Source organism: Miniopterus natalensis, chromosome 14, assembly GCF_054644295.1.
Source record: "Miniopterus natalensis isolate mMinNat1 chromosome 14, mMinNat1.hap1, whole genome shotgun sequence".
NCBI lineage: Eukaryota > Metazoa > Chordata > Mammalia > Chiroptera > Miniopteridae > Miniopterus > Miniopterus natalensis.
In genome coordinates this window covers 17,199,789-17,221,063 of record NC_142094.1, presented here as the reverse complement: position 1 = coordinate 17,221,063, position 21,275 = coordinate 17,199,789, and the positions used below count along the sequence as shown (strand labels likewise).

Sequence of the window (21,275 nt, the reverse complement as noted above, 5' to 3'; positions counted from 1 at the left end):
AGCAAGGACACCAAATTGCAGTGCAATGTGATTGACGCAATTATCTTGTACAAAGACCACCACCTATAAAACACTGTCATCTGTGAACATTCATGCTTGCTGTAGTGGAGTGAGGTAAGGGAAAGTTGTGGAGGCCCGTTAACACTGAGCAGCCCAGACAGTGGGCAGTGATGCATGCAGGGGCAGAGATGATTAATATTTTCTTTATGTATACATCTTTGAATGTTTATACTATTATTTATACACACACATATATATATGTATATAATTTTGAAATAAATCAGGTTAAGGGAAAATTTTCTGAGAATAGACAGATGGAACCTACAAATAGTCCCCCAAGTCCTGTTTCAGCCTCTCTTCCCCCCCTGTACACCCCTGACAGCAGAAAGTTGAGAAAAGTATTCAGTGCAGCAAAGAGAACCCCGAAGCTGTCTCTAAGCCCTGACACAGTCATTCTCTGGGCTGGTTACTGTTCCCCCAAACTGCCCTAGTCCTGATGCAGGAGGTGACATGTAAAGCAGAAACAGAAGGTCACATGTAGAACAGAGACAGGAAGAGAGATGTAAAGACAGGAGGTGAGATGTAGAGATAGGAGGCGAGATGTAGAGCAGAGACAGGAGGTGGCATGTAGACCAGAGATAGGAGGTGACAGGTAGAACAGAGACAGGAGGTGGCATGTAGAACAGAGACAGGAGGTGAGAGGTGAACACAGGCCCAGCAAAAGCTCTTCCTTTAACACTGGAAAGGAGCTCAGTCTTCAAGGTGAGGGGTGACTCAAGATGGTTTACCTTATCCTGCCCCACAAAGGAACTCATCACTATAAATAAATCATGCAGGACCCACTCTTCATAAAACTAAGAAGCATCTAGAAGCTAACTTTAGCTTTAGCAGGCAGGCCTTCTGGGACACCTGAACCAGCTACTTGGAAAGTTGGCCTTGTCCCCATGGGTTTATTTGACTAGTAGTGACTCCAAGTTGAATAAAGAGTGACAGACCCATGAATGCAGAGCTCCTGGCTGTGACAGCGATGGCCACTTGTCTTCCACAATGACCAAACTGCATTACATGAAGCACTAACTGTGCAAATCCTGTGGTCTGGTGCTCCAAAGAGAACTGTCACCATCAACTCCTAAGACTCCAGCAATTATTCACTAACACACAAAACTCCGAAACAGCCCAGCCCCGGAACCACCTGGATCTGTATTTCAGCCACGGCTCAGGAGCCAGTAGGAAGAAAGGAAGCGAGACTGACTTACCAAGCCAACTTCTGTTTAAGTACACAGACACAAACACTGGGGGGACCGTGAAGAAATCCACGACAGAGTTCACTTCCAGCCAGAACCACAGCTTGTCGTTGGCTGCAATAAACTGGGGGAAAGAAAAAAGAAAAAAAATGAGAAGAGTGCTGCCAGCATTCACCATATACTCTTGCCAAAGGTTACGTTTGGGTTTTCCATGGGGGTCTGGAGGAAGATGTTATGTTCTTCTCAGATCTACCCCAATTACACGCTCTTTTTGTCTTAGAATTCAGATAGCCTTTTCTAAAGAATGGTTATATGCCATGTTAGCCTTGGAGAAAGCTCAGGCAGTATATTTTTCCGTGGTTTTCAACTGCATCAGAGGGAAGGTTGAGCGATCTCACCTTCATTAGACTCTCTAAAGTAAATATACCTGTAAATAAAGGATATATGGAGGCATCATTCACACACACACACACACACACACACACACACAACCTCTGCTCAGCTCCTGTCATAAACAGGGTGCAGTACAACACCCCAAGCCCCAAATTCTGCTGCCCTACCCCCAGATCCCTCTGTTCGCTCAGGGTTCAGCTAAGTGAGCACTGATAAACATAAATTTAAAGGCAGAAAGCACATTTTTTAGTTCTATTTAAGGAAACAAAGCCCTCCTGTTTGAATAGAGGGAAGAGAAGCAGTGGGCCAACAGAGGAATGATAGTTATTTCAATCCCCGCTCCTCCCCGTGAACACAAGTAACATGGACTTCGGAAAACGCTGCCCTGAGGACCAGGCACTCCCCGGGGCGGAAAGCCCGAGGGCAGCCTGTTATCGCCCCGGGAACCCTGGGCTCCGTCTGCCTGCAGCAGAGCAGGCGCTGCCCCAGGACGGCCCCGGGTACAGGCTCGGACGCCCCAGGAACGCCCAGCAGAGCTGCTCAAACTTACCCGCAAGCCAAAGTAGAGCAGGAAGAACACGTTGAAAGCCATGTCGATCTGTAATGTGAAATCTTTGTAGAAATTCTGGCAGGATTCTATTGGGCTATTAGACGGAAGAAAAAAAAGCAGGGGGTAAATGAAAAGCGTCACCCGGTCTCCCACCTGCTGCGCAGCGGCGGTGCTGGGGCAGAGGGCACCGTGAATGTGCCGAAAAGGAAACCCTTGGTCCTTCTACCCCCTGTAATGATCAAGCAAGCAGTGCCAAGGGGTCTATCCATTCAACCATCCAGTCTTTTCTTCTTGTATTTGTTTTTGTAATTTTACATATTTGTTACTTTTATCATCATTCAACAGTTGAGCTAAAAATCTAAAGAAGATCATGCAGACACCTCGGAGGAAGGACAAGCAAGAGACACTACCAAATTCCTTAATTTCACATTAACCCTTAAAGGACTGACTTCTTTCTTTTAGAGGACACGTCCCAAAGCTGAAAACAGTCCCTCACACCCTCCAGCACGTTGGAAGAGGAGCCCATTTCCAATCAAACACAGTGGCTATGTTTTGAACCCTTTTAAAGCCATCAGTTGATTAATAGGAAAGGACCCAGGAGCGTCTCAGGAAAGCTGCGGAGGTGAGGGTCCTGGTTGATGTTCTGGCGAGACTACGTCTGAACTTCATGTACAGCGTTCTGATCCGGGGGAAGAAGCATTGCCCAACTGGTAAAAGGCAAGACCATTAAACCAAAACGTTGAAGCAGTACTCTAAGGGTTAATTTTATTGTTTTCTTTGGCATGCAGGTTAACTGGCGTTGTGTGTCTCAAGCAGCCAATGCGAACCCCCAGCACACTCTACTTTGTTCAAGAGTAGGCAGATCAAAGGGTACTACTATACAAACTGGTACACGGCTTCGGAGTGCTTTCCCGCGTCAGGCTGATCAGGGGATCAGCGTGTGAAAAGTCCCAAGTTTGGGGCTGGGTGGGAAGCAGAAAAGCCTCATAAGCATCTCAAAGCTGTGAATGAAAATTCATAGTAGATTGTTATCAGTAAGCAAATGGTAACACTCAGGCCAGGAACATAAAGAAGGTGAGGTGAGCAAAAGGGGGGAGTGTGGGGAGAAGTAAAATACTCTCCCCAGATGGAAAGCAACATGGGCCTCCAGGCCAGGAGAGGGCGAGCTTGAGAAGTGCGGGATGGAGGATTTCCGAGTAGTGCCACTTTGGAAATCGCTGTATGCAATACCAGTTAGTATAGTTGTACTTCTGTGAGGACAGTGCTTAGTTGTTCAACAGGCAGGGATCTGTGCAGTATTTGAATGCAAGGTCCACCTAGAGCCACAGTGGGTCAGTCTGTGGGGCTCTCCAATCATATTACATGCACTGGATTTACCCATTCTTATCTCTATCACAGGTCAAACATGCCCTTTTTGTCATCTCCCAAATCACAAATATGAGGAAAGAGCTCCAGAGAAGCATTAAGGGTAATCTACGTTTGCATTTACAAACTAAGCAGGCTGAACAAAAAACAAACACTGAAAAAACGGTTCTTTTATAAAGGAAATGACAACTGCTAGGTTTTCACTCAGGTAGGGAAGGTGGAGGAAAGACAGCATGAATTTGCTTAATCTGTTACTTAAAGGAGATAGGAGAGAAAGCTAAACATCACAGCCTACCCCTGCTCTTTGCCTGCTGTCCTACACAGGTATTAATTTAAACGGAAAAAGGAAAATCCGGACCTAAAGTTAATAAGTGACATTTCTGCAATTCCCAAGCCATGATGGCATTTTGTTTGGTTTCAAGAACAAGACCCACACGGTTTACAGGTGCCAGAGTTCTGAGCTACTCTCGCTGCAGTGGAACAAAGCACATGAGCCAGGTTAACCAGAAATCTCCTACAGAGCCCAAGGGAGAAAGAGACCATGTTTCTCTATGCTGTATGAGCCACTGGTATGATGTGCTCCTGAAAAATGAAGGGCTGTGTGCGTGTGTGTGTAAGAGCGTGAGGCCTGCTAAATACTGCACTCAGGCCTTCACGTGTGCCCGTAGACTTAGCTGTGCATTATACATTCATATTCATCAAGACTGATGTGTGTGCAGTTAAGGGGACAGAGAGGAAATCTTGGTTCCTAAGTCTATTATGGAAAACCCACTGTCACTTCACCAAGGCCAAATTATAAGCTTACTGTTGCCCTCACAGTAGTTATTAGTGGAGTCACTGAAGGCGTATTTGGGGGTCCTGTGAGTTCCCTGGCTCCTATTAATTCCACGGCCTCTGAGGTTAATTTGGGAGTTACCTTGAGATACATCTCGTGGGGAAAGTATCTGCTAGGCTGTAGAAGAAGACAGCAGGGTGGGAAGAGATGTCAGCTCAGTGCCAGAGGATGTTTTGGTTCAATAGAAATAGAATCAGATATTCAAAAATTATAAGGAATCAGGCTGTAGCAACTTCTTTCCATTGCTCTGTGCCCTCCTTGCCGTTTCTGCTGCTCCTTCCTACCTGCCCATCCCCACGGGCAACAACGGGAGGGCTGATGCCAAAGGACACGGTGTTGAAAAATATACCTCCGCAGCACCGTGATTTACAGAGAACAACGTTGAAACCATAATAGACCTTTTTTTCTATCAGATTTAGAGCTGATTTAATCATTGTTTCATATCATTCCTCGAGTCCTAGACTTGGAGCTGAAATAATAAAGGGAGTAAATTATGCTGGTGGTGCTGGCAGCTCTTCCTCGGGCTGGAGCTCACCAATAAATGAGCACACTGCTGAGACGAAGGCGCCAGAGAGGAGCAGGAAATCCAGGGACAGAAGAGGGCCGGCCAGCCCCTGAGGCCCAGGTAGGACCAGAGTAACCAGGGAGTCAGTGTTCCACCCCTTTTAGCTCTTTAACTTGCCAGAGAGCCCAAGGAGAAATGAACTGCTGAATTTTCTCAAGTGACAACAGAACTGTTGGTCGGGACCCCTCCGAGATCAATCCTCCCAGAGCCTTTGGTCCATGGACTTGCACAATCAGAGACCACCGAGGGGAAGTTCTAAATTCCCCAGATGGAAACGACCCATTGATCTTCTAAAAAGAAAATATGTAATTCAACAAGCAAAAGGGCTGGTCATATCAGCCAGGAGATTTTATCTTAATGATTAATGCTCACTGTAGGATGGGAAAATGGAACACAAACTCCCCTTCCTTCTTGTGTAAAGCAGGAGAGTTCCTTTTCTAGATACACAGAAATCTCAAGAGCTAGGGGGGAAAAATCACTTTTTTAACTATGAAGGAAAATGACTCTGAATTACACACTCAAATTTAAATTGCCATCCTGATGAGCATGCCCACAGCAGAATAGGCTTTTATGGACATTTGTTGCCAATTAAAAAAAAAAAAAAAAAAAGTGGAGTTTTAAGAATTGAGTACGGACACTAGTTCTAATCCTGGCAGAAGAAAACTGACTTTCCCTAAATTGTTCTTGGTTGATTACTGACTTGGTAATTAGAGGACGCAAGATGCTGGGTAAGCTGATGAACGCTTCATTCCCAGGCTCCCAGAGTCCATGGGTCAAGACTGATACTAAAACCTTAGGCAAATGTCATGTTTTGACCAGGACGCTATGGTTGGGGCACCTTCAAAAGAACTTCAATAAAGATCTGCTCCCTATGAGATAAATGTTCAGTGTTAGATAGAGGTTGAAATACAAACTCCTATTTCCTCCAAACCATCAAGTAAGCATATCTCAGTATTGAGCTCTCTCTATAGAGGAAAGTAAGATTCACGAAAAGTGGGTAATATATGTCTGTCTTCATCAACTTAACAACATAATATCTAAGGAAGACCCGTGTGTGGGAAAATCCAACAGTCTTTCCTGAAAACGGACTTAAGCCCGTGTTTTTCCAAAGGACCAGGCAAGCCACAGCTCCCTACGTCTTCTTTCAAAGGGCAAAGGGCCAAAGACAAAAACTTCACTTCCAGCAGTTAATCCTCTGGACATCTGTGTCATCTCCAAGAGGTAAGTAACTGCCCTCCCTCCTCAGCCTCTAAACGTCCCTGGGGTCTTCTGAAGTCTGTTTCCCCTCCCTGAATCCGGCCGTCCAACCCTGTGCAGACACTTCCTCGGGACAGTGGTTCTCAGACGTTAGCACCTGGGGGTCTGGTTAAAACGGTGGGCCCCGCCTCCCAGAGTTTCTGATTTAGTTGGTCTGGGAGAGGGTCCCGAGAACTTGCATTCTGAATGATTTCCCAGCTGCCGCTGCTCATCTGGGGACAGCACTTTGCAAACCACTGCTCCAGACCTTCCTTGCAACTACACACTAATTTCAGGTGTTGCTGCTTGAGAAGATCTCCACTCGCGCCTGAACAGAGGTGATCATCGGTGGAGACCGCCCCAGATAACCAGCTGCGCGCCACTTCACTAACTGCTGAGACCGAGGGGCTGCACAGACACTGTCAGTTGCAGATGGGGACACGGGGGGAAAGCAAGACGACACAGGGAAGTAATTACAACAGTGCTACCCAGGCTTCACCCATGACAGTCCAATTACTAGCCAGAGCGTGCGGGGCAGCACGCTCCTAGTGTCATATTTAAAGGGAAACGGTGAAGGGAGAGGCTCTGGAGACCATCCTTTGTAAGAGATAAAGACATGTCAAGCAGCTTAGGCACAACAGCAACAGCCAACCTCCGAGATGATTTAATACATAACCACAAGAGAGGGAAGGGACTAGCTGAGGAACAAAACAGCCTTTTCCGCAATAATTTCCAATATTTAAATTCTCCTCACTCGTGTGGCTAGCCCCTTTTTAAATTGGATGGCGCCTGTTCAATTCCCACCAGGATAATGGACCACCAGAGCTCAGGCCTACAGCGCCACAGGCATGAATCAATACAAAGAGCTTAACGATTCCGGACTCCTCTCCTAGGCTCACCTCTGCAATTTGCCAGATTAATCTAATTAAAAGATGTCATTCATCCGCCATCATAGCTCCCTGCTGCCTCGTACATCTACCCTAAGCCTGGCTGAGAAGACGCTCTAAAACCCGGCCTCTCTCTGCATCTCCCATTTTATTTTCTGCTACGCTCCGGCCAAGCCCTTTGCTCCTACAAGCTGGGGCCTTCATTATTTCATGAGTGTGACCCACAAGATCCTAATTCTAAAGCTATGCTTTTGCTGTGGTCTCTTCAAATGTTCCTCCCTCTCTGCGTTCAAACCTTAGGCGGCCTTCAAGGCCAGCTGAAAAGCATGGCTCGGCAAACCACTCATGCCCTCACTGACCTCTCCCATCTCTGAATCCCTATAGCATCAGGAGCAAGGAATTCTAAACAGCCTTACAATGTTGACTATCATTTAATTCAACATAATAGTACCTGGCATTGTATAGAGTTTACATGTGCTATTGCCTTTGGCCCTCACAACTTGTCATAATCTATCTTTTCCAACCAAAGAAGCAGAGGCTCAGACTCCTACCCAAGGTCATGCAGCTAAGTGGTAGTCGGGACAGAGACCCAGTATCCTTTCTGCCATACCACCTACTTCTCCAGATGAGTTGCAACATCCTTGGAGAAAGAAAAGAACACAGGACAAAGTATCTGCGACCCAGGGAGTTGGCACTGAGCTTATGCAAAAGCGATGGGGGTTAGCTGACTGTCCTAGAAAAAAGTCCATGTTTGTTGAATGGTCTGGGAAAATTCAGAGGAAGCTGACCTATCCAACCTACATCTAACCCTGTTCTATAAAGACTGTCATGTGGGACATTTCTAATCTTCAGAAGTCCTTCCTGGGACCCTGAGTAGCAGTGGCATCATGGAGCTTGACCCCAGCAGCTGAGGGGCAAGGTCTCTGCTTAAAGAGAAATAATTCCTAGCTACCCATCTGCTTAAAGATGGATGACCCTCAACATGCCCCAATTTTCTCTCACCTTCTCCTATTCTAGAAGTACAAGAATGAACATAGTAATGGGTGATAATGTTGAGATACTTTGAACACTCCTAATTATGGATTAGACAATCAATAAGCTTTGCATTCCATTCAATCAAAATTTTAAAAATGAAGGCATCATACAGTCATGGATACTATGGACCCTATCTGCAACAAAGAGGGAGAAAATCCAACTGATCAGAAGTTTAGTAATTTTGAGATTTAATAATATCTGGATTTTTTGGATAAGTTAAGTGTCTCAGTTTTCCTACCTACAAAATAGGAATAAAAGCACCTAACTAATCAGAATATTATGAAACCAAGAAATTTTAAAAGAGAAGCATGTCTTTGTACAGTTGACCCACTGTAGAGTTGACCCAATTACATGGGCCCACTTATATGTGGATCTTTTCAGTAAATATGCACAGTACTATAAATGTATTTTCTCTGCCTTATGATTTTCTTAATAACATTTTATTTTCTCTAGCTTACTGTAGTGTAAGAATACAGCATTTAACACATATATCATACAAAATGAGTGTTAACTGACTGTTTATGTTATTGGCAAGGCTTCCAGTCAACAGCACAGGCTATCAGTAGTTAAGTTTTGGGAAGTCAAAAGTTATATGCGGATTTTCAAGTTTGTGGGATCAGTATGCTTCTAACCTCTGCATTGTTCAAGGGTCAACTGTACTGCAAATTAGAAACCAATGTTTTTATTCATATAATTTTAAGTCTCAGAAAAATATCTTACCAGCTAATAACAATAGTGAATTCAGTGTGAATGACACAACGCCAATTAATCATTGAGAAAGCAATAAGCTTGTTATAAAACATAGTCTTCTAAACTGGACAGTACCCTGGGACTGCCTAAGTCTTAAATGGATCAAAGTTGAAAGCTTTCTATCTTTTTGCTTCTCTCAGTGCCCCCATTTACATTACCTTATCAGAGCTTTGGACTTAAAAGCTTATCTTTTTAAAGTTGGTGCTTTTGTTGTGTATTGGATGGAGCCAATATTCAATAAATTGTTTGGTTTTGATTATTTTACCAACCAGAAGCAACCGTCTTCTGTTGATCAGCACTGTGACTTTATTCCAGAATGTCTAGGAGTAGTTATTGTCTAAGATGTTATCATTGATGGGTATGTATTCAATCATTAATCAATACTAATGATGGCAACATCACAATGACCCCTTTGTTTTATCTTGAAACACTTTTCTTAGACCTTTCAATGGTTCTAATGTGAATACCCTTTGTTACTTGCACTTGCGGTACTGATCTATCATGATCCCAAGCCAGATGGTTAAGTGGCTTTGCTGGGAAATTTCCAGTTATGGGTGTGTATCAATAGGTCTATTAATCCTTCTGACAGCACCAGGCTTCTAATTATGCTTCTGCCCAAATGATGATCCAACAGCCACAAACATACGCCTCATTGGGGTCATGTTGAAATTAATTGGAACCAACGGATAGGTGGTGTATAGGCCCTCACTACTCTTTGAAATCCTATATATTTACTGTCTTCTTGAGCTCTGAGTGCTATGGAGACTCAGGGAACAAAAGCAGCAATAGACTTCAGAGCAGTCGTAGGGCTCAGGGTGTCTACCTGAATAATTCATTCTAATAATTAAGCATTCTTCTAGGAGACAAAGAAAATTACATGGATGGCTGATAGAGAGAACAAAATATGTCAGTTCCTTACACACTGGATTTCTCAATGAAGCACACAGATCATTTGTTTTCATGAAACTCAGATGATTAAATCCCTGCTACTTTCTCACAGAGCTCTTCTACACTTTGGCACAAGGCTTCAATATCCTATCTGAGCTTAGGTTCTCCTTCTCATCTTTACTCCATATCTTTTCATCCACTAATGCACCCAAGGAAGTAAATCAAAAGCAAAACGTGGGCATCGTAAGTTGACCTCAAGAGTAAGCAGCAGTTAGGTAGTTTTGGAGTTCGGTGGAAGTTAAAATCCCAGCTCTGTGGGTAACTAGCTGTATGATCGTGGGCAAATAATTTGACTTCTCCAAGTCGTGGTTTTCTCATCTGTAAACTGAATATAAAGATACAAACCTCAAAGGCTGTGAGGACGAAACTAAATAATAGAGCTCTATTTCTCATAGAGCTCTATGAGAAAGTAGCAGGGATTTAATCATCTGAGTTTCATGAAAACAAATAATCTGTGCGCTTCATTGAGAAATCCAGTGTGTAAGGAACTGACATATTTTGTTCTCTCTATCAGCCATCCATGTAATTTTCTTTGTCTCCTAGAAGAATGCTTAATTATTAGAATGAATTATTCAGGTAGACACCCTGAGCCATACAACTGCTGAAAAAGTGAGAGTTATTTTCAAAACTAAGTTAATAATGATAGTGACAATAACTGCAAAAAAAATGCTAAAAAATAATAACAATAATAACAATCTCCAAATGAACAAAAACTGACAGAATCAATCATTTCACACTTTACATCTCCATTTGTATTTGCTTTATCGCCTCCTTATCAGGTGTTATAATGCAATTCAAATGCCCAATAGGATGTGCAGTGAGCTACCGTCTGGTGTGATGCTATATATTAGAGCATTAACTTTGGGTAATATTCAAAAAGAAACACCGGAAACATTTACATTTCCATGAAGGCGGCCACAGAGTCTCACACATACTAAATAATTAACCACAATTTCCTGACAGAGGAAACCATGAGTCACTTTGAGGAGTGGCCACGGGAGGTTGTGTGCTCTCCTTAGCAGAGCAGGGTTTCATGTGCCTGGGTGGCTTAGCATGGACCTGCAGGAACCCAGGGCAGGAACCAGTCCTGTGTCTTCTAAATCTCTCTTTCAGTTCCATGCCCATAAGATTATGTATTCCTTCCCTGTTGGACTCTTGGAATCATGTCCAAGACAACCTTCCCACTAATGTTTGTTTTCTCCAGCTTGCCTACAGACTACAATTATTCCAATCACAGTTGCTACCAGAGTGGAATTAGTGTTCACACTTGCCAGCAACTTTTATGTAATAAATCAGAGTTAAGCTACTACATGGAACAGCGTCTTGCCAAATGAGCGCTGCTTTAACTAAACTGTCTGAAGAGTCCTGACTGACCGACCCTCCTCTCTCATTTCCCAGCCCCCACTGACACCAGCCTTCTCTGCTTCGGTGAAGCTTGTCTGCTGGAGACATGGTGGGTGCATGAGTCAAACAGTGCTCAAGGCATTCACACTCAATCACGAAGACTACGAAGCAGACTGAGTTCTTCCAGGGCAGGGTCGAACAGCCGTGTACAGGCCTGGGTGCTGCGTGTGGGTGGAACACACTCTCACACACACGCAATCCATAGCCCTCTGGCTCAAACATACGCTCTCCACCAAACCCTAACATCACTCTGGGACCGCCCACAAAATAGGACAGCTTGGGTGAGGTGATTAGAAATGGGAGGAGGAAGGGAAATGAGAAGAAGCCCAGGTCTGAAAAGAAAGCAAGGAAGCCCGACACAATGCCTGGCATGGGAGCAGGACCTCCGAGCCCTGGAGCCACCCTCCTCATGCCTACAGAAACTTAGACCTGAGGAAGCAAGAACAGAGGCCTCATCCTGCTGTGCCTTCTGCCCCCAGTGCCTTTTTTCTGGAGGGTAAATGTCATATATGTGTTAAGAAGCCCATAAACAATATCTCTAACCAGTAATAACCAACAGTCAGCTCCTAGACGCTGGGGAGCAACTGCCTGGTGTACTCATCTCTTAAGGAGAGAGCAACCATGAGGAAGAGCCTCGAACAAGGTTTCAGGCACGCTGGCCTTGAGCCTTCCCATGGAAGAAGCTCTCCTGTTGCAGAGAGAATGGCGGAGGCTCCTAAGATGAAGTGTGAGCCCTCTATTTAGAAAGGCTGTCCAACCAGAGCTAGGCTGAGCATGCCTATCGCAAGTCCCACAGCGTAACAGGTTCAAATCACTGTGGGACCTCTTCGGGCTTTATTGGGCACCGACTTCACAATTCTTCTGTCTGAGCCTTCTCCAAATGTTTGTCCTGGACTCTGCTGGGCATTCCCTGCTCACTCATTAGTGTCTTACTTAGTTTGTGCCCTACACTTCCATCCCTGCCCTCCTCCCTGACTTTGACATAATCCTGATACACCTGGACAACCTGACCTTGACAGTGCCTTTTGGTTATGGGTCAACCTGCCAGGACTTAGAGTGAAGAAACCAAAGCTACTGACTCCACAACCAGGCCCAGCCTGTTCTGGGTCCCAGACCGGCAGCCTAATCAGATGGGGGTAGCGAGGATGCCTGAGACAGATCCCTTTCCTACCCTCTTTGATGGACTCCAAAATTCGGCCAGCAGCCCAAGAGACCTACAGTTTCAACCCTGCACTCTCCCAGCCCCATCTGGATACAGCCAGAATGGCACGTGGTCCACTCAGTGGTCTCATTCAAACGGCTACACTTACAAAGAGTGGGAACGCCAAAGACCTGCCTGGTATTGACTTTAGGAGGCCCGAGACCATTGCAAAACAGTTATACAAAAAAACAGTTGTTCCATTTACCTGCGGCTATACTTGTAAGAATAGAAAATGCTGTCACAAAACACACACACACACTCACCGCAAGGACACTGCCGTTAGTGAGAAGTTACACGTGGATTTATGTGATGCGAAGGGATAATTATGATAGCTTCGTTTCTGACATCCTGAGGTGTTTTTGTGTTTTGTTTTTGTTTTGTTTTGTTTTATGAAGACACAGAGAAAGACCAGGTACAAGTCTTTCTGACAACTGGCGTAGAAAACAATTATACCTTTATTACACAAGGGAATAAAATAGCTGTGTCTTTGGCTGTCCCTGTCTTTGGCTGCCAGCTGAGGCCTGGAAGTGTTGCAAGTATTCCTATTTAGGAGTTTTGTTGAGAGCCCAGCAGCCTCGCAGCCAAAAAGGAGAGGCCGAGATGTTGCTTGCTGATTGCAGGTCCTGAGTCTGCTGAGCGCGAGCAGGAGTCACTGTTTAGGAATGACACAAGACGACGTGGGCAGTGGAGCCCAGTGTCACCACGGGAAACCAGAGGTGACAAGTTACCTTCAGAAACAGTCACTGTCAAGAGGGAAAATGGTAAAGACTTCTTAACTCCTACGGTGATACAATCAGACCTTCTAGTATACACTCCATTTCCTTCTCAGCTACTTCATGAAAATAACTCACCTCCTGAAATATTTCTTTAACCTTCATTTTTCTTTTTCCCGCTCGCTTCTGGTTGGCATTGAAAATCACTTATTTATCAAAACTGTCCTGCTCCTGCCGCAGAAATAAGAGCTCTTTCCCCCTTATAGTGGTGTCCACTTTATTTCAGGATCCAGATTTAGAAAGGAATGCCACAAATTACAGGTTCATTGGTGACGTTTCCTTTGCCTTGCTTCCCCCTGCAGTGCCCCTTTCAAATTCTGTTGCCATATCTCTGATTTCCTCTAGAGCTGCTTTCCCCATCACTGTGAAAACATCTCTGGGAGGGACCCAGGATGCCCTAGGAAGCTCATGTCTTATGATTTTCTCCTTTGTCTCCACAAATGGGTCCACTTATCCTCACTCTAGCTTGGATTTCAGAAATTCTTTCCCTCCATCCGGAAGCACTGTGTTTTTCTGAGGAGGAGGAAAGAATGGGTCCTCTGCTGAAGAACTGGCCAGGGAGAGCCAGTTGCTTCCTTCAGCAAACCCCTCTGGAAGCTCCGACGGGGTGAGAGCCTTTCAACATGCTGGGCAGCGCTCCCGCTGTGTGCAGGCTGCACCGATGCCACCTAAGTGCCCTCGAAAAGGGAAACGCTTCCATCTGAAGGACCGTCACGCTGCTCAGCAAAAGAACACGTGAAACTCTAGGCAAGTGTTTCTACAGGGCGAACAGGGTATGTCTAACAGAATAGGGAAACGGGGGGCATGGAAAGAGCTTCCATCCACTAAACCCCGATATGAGGAAAGCACGATTCAAAAGGAAGAGTGAAAACAAGATAGGAAGCCTTCATTTTTCTGTCTTGTGACTCGTCACAGCATAGTTTCAATCTAAGGGGCTCCGGCATGCTAGCACCCCCAGGAATTCTCTAAGAAGTCTTATTCCTACCCTAGGATTACTAGACTTTGGTAATGCCCACCTGTCATCTTTCTTGATTTACAGCCAAGGTATATCTAAAACGTAAAGCATCTAATTATATAGAATAACAAAAAGGCAGTAAGGAAACAGATCCTGACAATCATGTTTATAAAAGTGCATTCGGAGAATAAAAGAAGGAATGAAACACATATTAAAAAAAGAAAAGCGCCCAGGCGGCAGGGCTCAGTGGTTGAGCATCGACCTAGGATCCAGGAGATCTCTGTTCGATTCCCGGTCAGGGCACATGCCCGGGGTTGTGGGCTCGATCCCCAGCAGGGGGCGTGCAGGAGGCAGCCAATCAATGACTCTCTCATCATTGATGTTTCTATCTGTCTCCCTCTCCCTTTCTCTCCCTCTGAAACCAATAAAAATACATAAAAAAAGAAAAAGAAAAGCAGTTTAAAGAAAGTCATTAGGCGGCCCTAAGGCAAAAATATATTTCCATGAGAGGAACTAATCACAACTTCTAATCAATAATGCTGAATGCAGTGCCAATGTGCTTCAATGAATGTAGTATCCCCTATAGTACAACCATTTGATAGCTTTCAAAGTTGTATTAGTGGCACTTCTGTTTATACAATAAAGTAGGACAGAGGTCAATGACTGAAATTCCCAGAGCATTTAGCTTAAGAGGTGTTTTTTTAAGTATACACATTTGAACATCTATTAGATCTGAGCAAAACCAAACTAAGTGCCTTGCCAGTGTGGTGCAGCTGGTTGGGCGCCATCCTGTGCACCAAAAGGTTGGCGGTTTGATCCCTGGTCAGTGCACATGCCCTGGTTGCGGGCTTGATCCCAGGTGGGGGGCCTGCAGGAGGCAGCCGATTAATGTTTCACTATCACATCAATGTTTCTCTCTCCCTACCTCTGCATCTAAAAATGAATTTAAAAATATGTTTTAAAAAAACAAAGCTAGGTAACACTGTTCAGAAGGATGTGAAAGGTACGGTAATACTGGTTCCTTTGGGCATAGCCACACAGAGCTGGGGATTTGTAGGACTGATCATCAGGTAAGTTATTATTTGGAAAACTAGCCCTCGCTTCTAAATTTTGGTCATTAGCTTCTGCTCAGCACACACCTAAAAACAGGAGATTTGTTTCTCTTTCCCAACATTCTAGTCTTGAACTTGGAAGGGACAAGGTGGCCTTTGTGGTATCACAGCAAACTGGGGGCCTGCAGGGATGTCCCAAGAGAACCCTGAGTCTCAGTGCTTCGGTGCGTCCGAATGCTCGCCGCATCAATTCCATGCATGCGCCCGGTGCTCATGACATTCAGGTCGGGCCCTGGGGAAGCACGCGGCATGCATGGGCAGTGCAGGAAAAGGCTCCGGTTAACCTGGAGGCGACAACCGAAGGGGGGAGGGTGCATCATGCAATGAAAACCACAGCGTGGCCTCAGCTGCCATGCAGAAAAGACCTACATCAAAGAGTCTGCAGTGCGGCTCCTGGGTGAGAGTCGACATGAGAGAGGTGAGTTACTTCAGCAATGAAAGACACGGGCAGAGAAATGTTCAAACCACTATCAACAGGACACTGTACAGAGCACTGCACCACCCGGGGGGAGAGGCAGCTCAGGGGCGAGGAAGGGGAGACAGAGGCAAGGTGAGCACAGAGCTGCCGTTGCTCTGATGAGATGGTTCCCTGGCCATCCTTCCATATGCATGTCTTTTATCATGTATTTTGCTTTGACAAATAACCTCAGTGAAGTCTTAAACATCAACCATAATTTTGAAGGCATCAGTTACATGAAGATACACACCATGGTTTCCTGTGGTTACAGTTCATTACAGAAGCAGAGCTGGGCTGGTCGGATAAATAAGAGACAGTTAAGCGCCAACATCCCGAACACCTTGGTTACAGAGTGCATGGTGACTCCCGAGGCACAACATGGCACTGAAGGGACGCAACGGTCACAGAAGCTTGAGGTGGTACAAAACCCCCCAAAAGCCACCCACGATCCTGAATTTGAACCCACTCCCAAGGGAGCCATCTTTCCTTAATCTCAACATGCACGGCAGGTCAACCGTGAGTCCCCCACACATACCTTGACCATTTCACCAAACCTTAGTTACAGGTGAGATTCCCCAAAAGTGTTATTATCAAAATCAGCCGAGCAGAAGAATAAAAAAAAACAACTTTTAAGTTCTTAGTAATGGAATAAAAACTCTACTGTGGCAGGAGGGGACCATCAAGCTGCCCTCTGCTATCAAGGCCCCATGGGGTATCTGAGAAAGACTTCCCTGTGAACTTCCCACTTAGCATAAGAACTGTTTCCCTCCACCCTCTGCCCCCTCCGCCTCTGGTGAGCCCCGACATGTTGAGAGCCACCCAAAGGCTGGTGTGGTCTAGCCCTGACTCACAACTTCTCCCCCCTGGTTCTCAGTGGGAACAGTGCGTGGAAAGCAGGTATTCATTCCTCTTAAAATGTTCTCCTGGAGCTGAGCCTTGCAATCCCCTGTACCTGTGATCAGAGCTTTGAGAGGCAACTCGGCCCAGTGCGCATAAGCAGGAAGCTGTGTCAACCTCACAGGCTCAGTAAGAGCTGGATGGGCACCAGACCCAGCAGCACTGGGCGCGTGGGTTGAGCAGGCAGGACTGCAACACAGATTCCTCCCAGCACTGCCCTCCCCACGCCTCGAGGCGCAGCTGTTCCCACTTGATCGCAATTTATTCCCTCTTTTCAACTAAAAACTTAAAAGCCTAAGTGGAATGACACGTTTTCAAAATGATTAAATTTTTGAATGAAAATATAATAGTCTGTACATTCATTCAACAAATATCTCCAAGGTTCTTCTTCTGTGACAGGCACAATACTAGTTTTAGGGACATAAAATTCAATCAAACATGGTTCCTGCTCTTGAGTAGTTTTCCACTGAGTAGAGGAGCCTACCTGGGTTTTAATGTCTGAAAGCAAGAGGGCCTTGCTTCAAAAATGCCACTAGCTACCCTGAATGACCTGGGGCCTGTCAATTAATTTCTGGGTAACTCAGTCTCCTCATATATAAAATGCAAATATCTACCTCCTTGAGTTGTTGAAAGAAATAAACAAGTTACCAAATGCTTTTCATTAGTAGCTAGCAAATGGTAAATGTATGTCACTTTTAGCTATTATGATCGTTAGCAAGTACAGGTAAGAAACACGGGGCTCTGGGCGCAGAAGATGGGCTCCGCCTAACTGCTGAGGTCCTCGGTGATGAGTAGAAATCCGTCAGGGAAGGAAGGCAGGACGAGGTACTGAAGCAGAGGGCTGAGCGTGGGCAGAAACTGAGGCACAAGAGGACACGGTGCTCTGTGGGGATGGGGGAGCACCACATGACCGGGGCCTAAGAAACCCAGAGGACTGGCAAGAAACGAAGCGGGACAGGAGACCGTGGAGCATCTGGGTGCCTCGGCGGCATGTCTCGTCTTTATCCCACGAACACAGGGAATGGATACAAGTTTACATGCAGGACAGTGATGCCATTCACTGTCTTTGTTTTGTAGGAAGCTAATGCAGGTGATGCTAGGGAGAAGGAACTGGAAACAGAAGAACTTGGAGGCAAAGGGGACAATCAGTCCAATTAAATTCCAAAGGAAAAGAGTCACCTATGTTAATACTAAGATGAAAACTGTTATTGCAACACAAAGTATCCTAATATCCTGGGACATGCCCCTTCTTCAGGGCAGGATGCTGCCGGGGCTTCTTTAGGGAGAGGGATTGGACCCGCGGTGTCACTGAGGGAGCTGCCTGAAATCACATGCTGCTTCTCCACGGCTGTTAAGTCTTCTTGTCAAAGCCATGTGTTTCCTCATTCCTGAAAGGACCCAGCCTATTAAGAAGCTTTTCCCTCTGTTATTCAGAGAACAGAGTCTAAACTATAGTTAGAATCTACATATAATGGGCAAATTTCAGTACCTTGAATGGGGGATTCCTGTACATATTAGACACATGGCTACAATTACAGACAAATTACATGGGAACACGCATGGTCCTACAGAAGAGTTTCAGCTGATGCCCTCTTCTCCGCCTCCACTTTCTCTGCTCATTTTCTAAAGATCTTAGTGAGCAACGCCACCAAGCCATCACTCAGCTGCCTTTCATCAAATCCTATATCCATCTAGGCTGCTAGGAGCATGACAAACCGGCTCTCCCTCAGAGTCCTGTCCTTTAGGGGTTTAGGCATCCTCAGATCCCAGATGGTGCCTGAAAGTATGGATTCTGGGGGCTGTAGCTTTCTTCCAGTTGGAGTCAAGACAGCAAGAGGGAAAACGCCACTTCTGATCATGTGCTTTCACTTTAAAGTTACCATGTTCAGTGCTCACTTAGTTCAACAAGTGTGGCAGGAAATCTACTCTCAGCCGATGAAGCAGAAACAGGGAAGTTTTGTTTATATACTGTTATGACCATGTGCTTATTTGGTGAATTTTCATTTGTTCTAAGTTTCATTTGTTTGTTTCATTTGTTTCTAATTTGGAGTTTCTATGAAGCCAGGACAAGAGTACAAGTGCTGACATAGGGGACAATGACCCCTCCGCACTCATACTTGTGCAGAAGAGAACATGCTGAACTGAATGCATAGTAGGGATACAGGCTGGTTTCTCTAAAGTGACTGCTACTGTGCTCTTAGCAGGCACTCGAGGACATGGTCCAGCTCAGCTGGAGGCATCTTTGTAGGGCAGCCACTGGCTCATGTTCAAGGGAGAGTGTGGTAGGTCTTAACTAAGCTGAAATAAAAGAGCCAACCCAGGCGCCTGTTATCTCTGAAGAAAAGTGGAAGAGGAAGGCCTGTCTTGTAGGGGAAAGTATGAATTATTCTCAACTACCTATTGCCTCCCCTTTCTCTCCCAACTGGGTAAAAAGATGGATACCCAACAAAAGCAGCTTCTCCTCAATGCTGCCCCAGCAGGTGAACAAACAGACTCGCAGAACTCCAAAGAGGTAATGATCTAAAGCAGCATCGGGGCCTCCTGACCTTCCCCCGGTTTCTCTCCCAGTACTTGCTGGATGGAACCCAGCTGGGAAATGGCAAGAGCCAAGGGCTCCTGCCCATGTTTCCCAATGTCTTTCCCAGCAACATGGAAAGTAGGCTCCACTGCTCCCACCCAAGCCTGTGCTCCTGCCGGGAAAGAGCGATGACTGCACAGCTCCACATGCGTGCACCCGTGTGTGATTGCAGGGGAGCATGGCAACGTGGAAGAGCTTTCCAGTAGGCAGCAAGTTTGCATTGTGATCAACAGAACCGACCAAGGTTTGAGGATGTTTTTACTTGGAAAGACTGAAAAAGAGGAAACAGGTGATTCTTTTTAAATCCACATTGTATTTGCAGGTAATCAACTGAATAACAATTGCTTTTTAGTGGATTTTAAACCTCAAAGTCACTTTGAAATTAATACCATTTATTTATTTATTTATTTATTTATTTATTTATTTATTTATTTATTTATTTATTTATTAAAATATGTCTTTATTGATTTGAGAGAGGAAGGGAGAGGGAGAGAGAGAGATAGAAACATCAATGATGAGAGAGTCATTGATCCGATGCCTCCTGCCCACCCCCTACTGGGGACCGAGCCCCCAACCTGGGCATGTGCCCTGATGGGGAATCAAACCTCAATCTCCTGGATCCTAGGTCGATGTTCAACCACTGAGCCACGCCTGGCTGGGCGAAATTAATACCATTTTAAAGTCCATTAATGTGCCTTTGTAAAAATGTCAGTGTCTATTTTTCAATTGTTCATTTCTTTTAAAAATTTAGTTCTCACAAGGGAGTTTTTAATGCTGATGGGAGAGTTCTACATTCTGATTGGGGAGGAAAATCCACAAATCTACATGTGATAAAATATCCTCAAACTATGCAAAATAAGTGTTTCAAAAAACTGGCAAACACCCCAAAAAAGGTCTATACCTGAGAACAGTGCTGTCCCAATGTCAATTTCCCAGTTTTGACAACATACTATGGCTACTACATACAGTGCTAACACTGGAGGAAGGGTGCACAGGAAATTCTTTTTTTTGTTGTTGCAATATTGTGTGAATCTTTAACTATTAAATAAAATCATAATAACAAAATAATCAATTCTTTTGCCTGCTTGGTTTTACCTTAGCTGGGTGTCAGGCTACTATTCTATTGGTGGTGATATAAGCCTCAGAAAATATACAGATGGATTTCTTTAAAAAGTATTTATTTGGCACCTGTTATATGTATAGTATTGTGTTCAATTCCAAAAGATACAAAAGAGGTATAAGGTAGACTGGCAATACCAATCAATATTAACGATCTCACTCCCTTTCCAGGAGAATACTAATAGAGGCAGAGATGTTATTTATCTAATATGCAAATTCTCACAATCTCTCAAGACAGAACCAAGGGTCAATAAATATAGATCATTAAGGTGACAAGGAAGCTCCTAGAATGAACCCACAGTAATCTCCTCAGGCAAGCAGAGGTCAGGCAGTGCGCTGTGTTGAATAACATTATAACGACCTCCCCACTTAACATAAAGCTGGTCCTGGAGGAAGCTATCCTTTAGCTTGCTTTCTCATTTCTCAGCCTTGTCGTTCCCTTCTCGGAGCTCAGTGCTTGCCAGGCTAAGGAGCCAGTTAGTGAAACCTGCTTCATTAAGGTACAAGCTGATAATAAGAACTACTTAAAATTTAAAAACAACCAGAAAGGCTTCAAGAATGAATGGACAAATGTAGAATTTTAAGTAAGTTGCAAGTTAAAAAGAGAGAGATTTTGGAGTATGGAGGGAGTCTCTGTAACAACCCCAAATCATCCATGGCTGGCTCTCCACTCTACCTACTAAAATAAGGCTTGTCCAAGGCAATTTTACAGGGAGTAAAGTCAAGGCCAAAATGCAGCGGTAAAGATGGAGCCTCAGAGTGCCAACGACTTTACAAGAAACATGTCAGTCAACTTATCTTTTTGAGAAGCTTCTTCTAATAGAAACAAAAGAAAAATAAAGAGATGTTCAAAGAGTAAAACCTCCTGGAACTAAAGTCTCAGCAAATAAATATCCAGGAAGGGCCAGTTCTGAACCGAGCATCTGAATCATTTAATAGTGACTTTCCCTTTAATTTGTCCATTCAAACCA

The 21,275-nt window shown here is 44.8% G+C and overlaps 1 protein-coding gene across 5 annotated transcripts in view; it reads right to left on the bottom strand.

Annotated features, from left to right (window-relative positions):
* KCNMA1 (potassium calcium-activated channel subfamily M alpha 1) overlaps nucleotides 1-21,275 on the bottom strand; it is a 661,836-nt gene that overhangs the window by 275,550 nt on the left and 365,011 nt on the right. For all 5 annotated transcript variants that reach the window (XM_087824300.1, XM_087824299.1, XM_087824298.1 and 2 more), the window contains exons 4-5: nucleotides 2,188-2,281; nucleotides 1,257-1,368 (exon numbers count right to left, since the gene is read on the bottom strand). In XM_087824300.1, coding sequence (XP_087680426.1) covers nucleotides 1,257-1,368; nucleotides 2,188-2,281 — 206 coding nt within the window. The remainder of the gene's footprint in view (nucleotides 1-1,256; nucleotides 1,369-2,187; nucleotides 2,282-21,275) is intronic.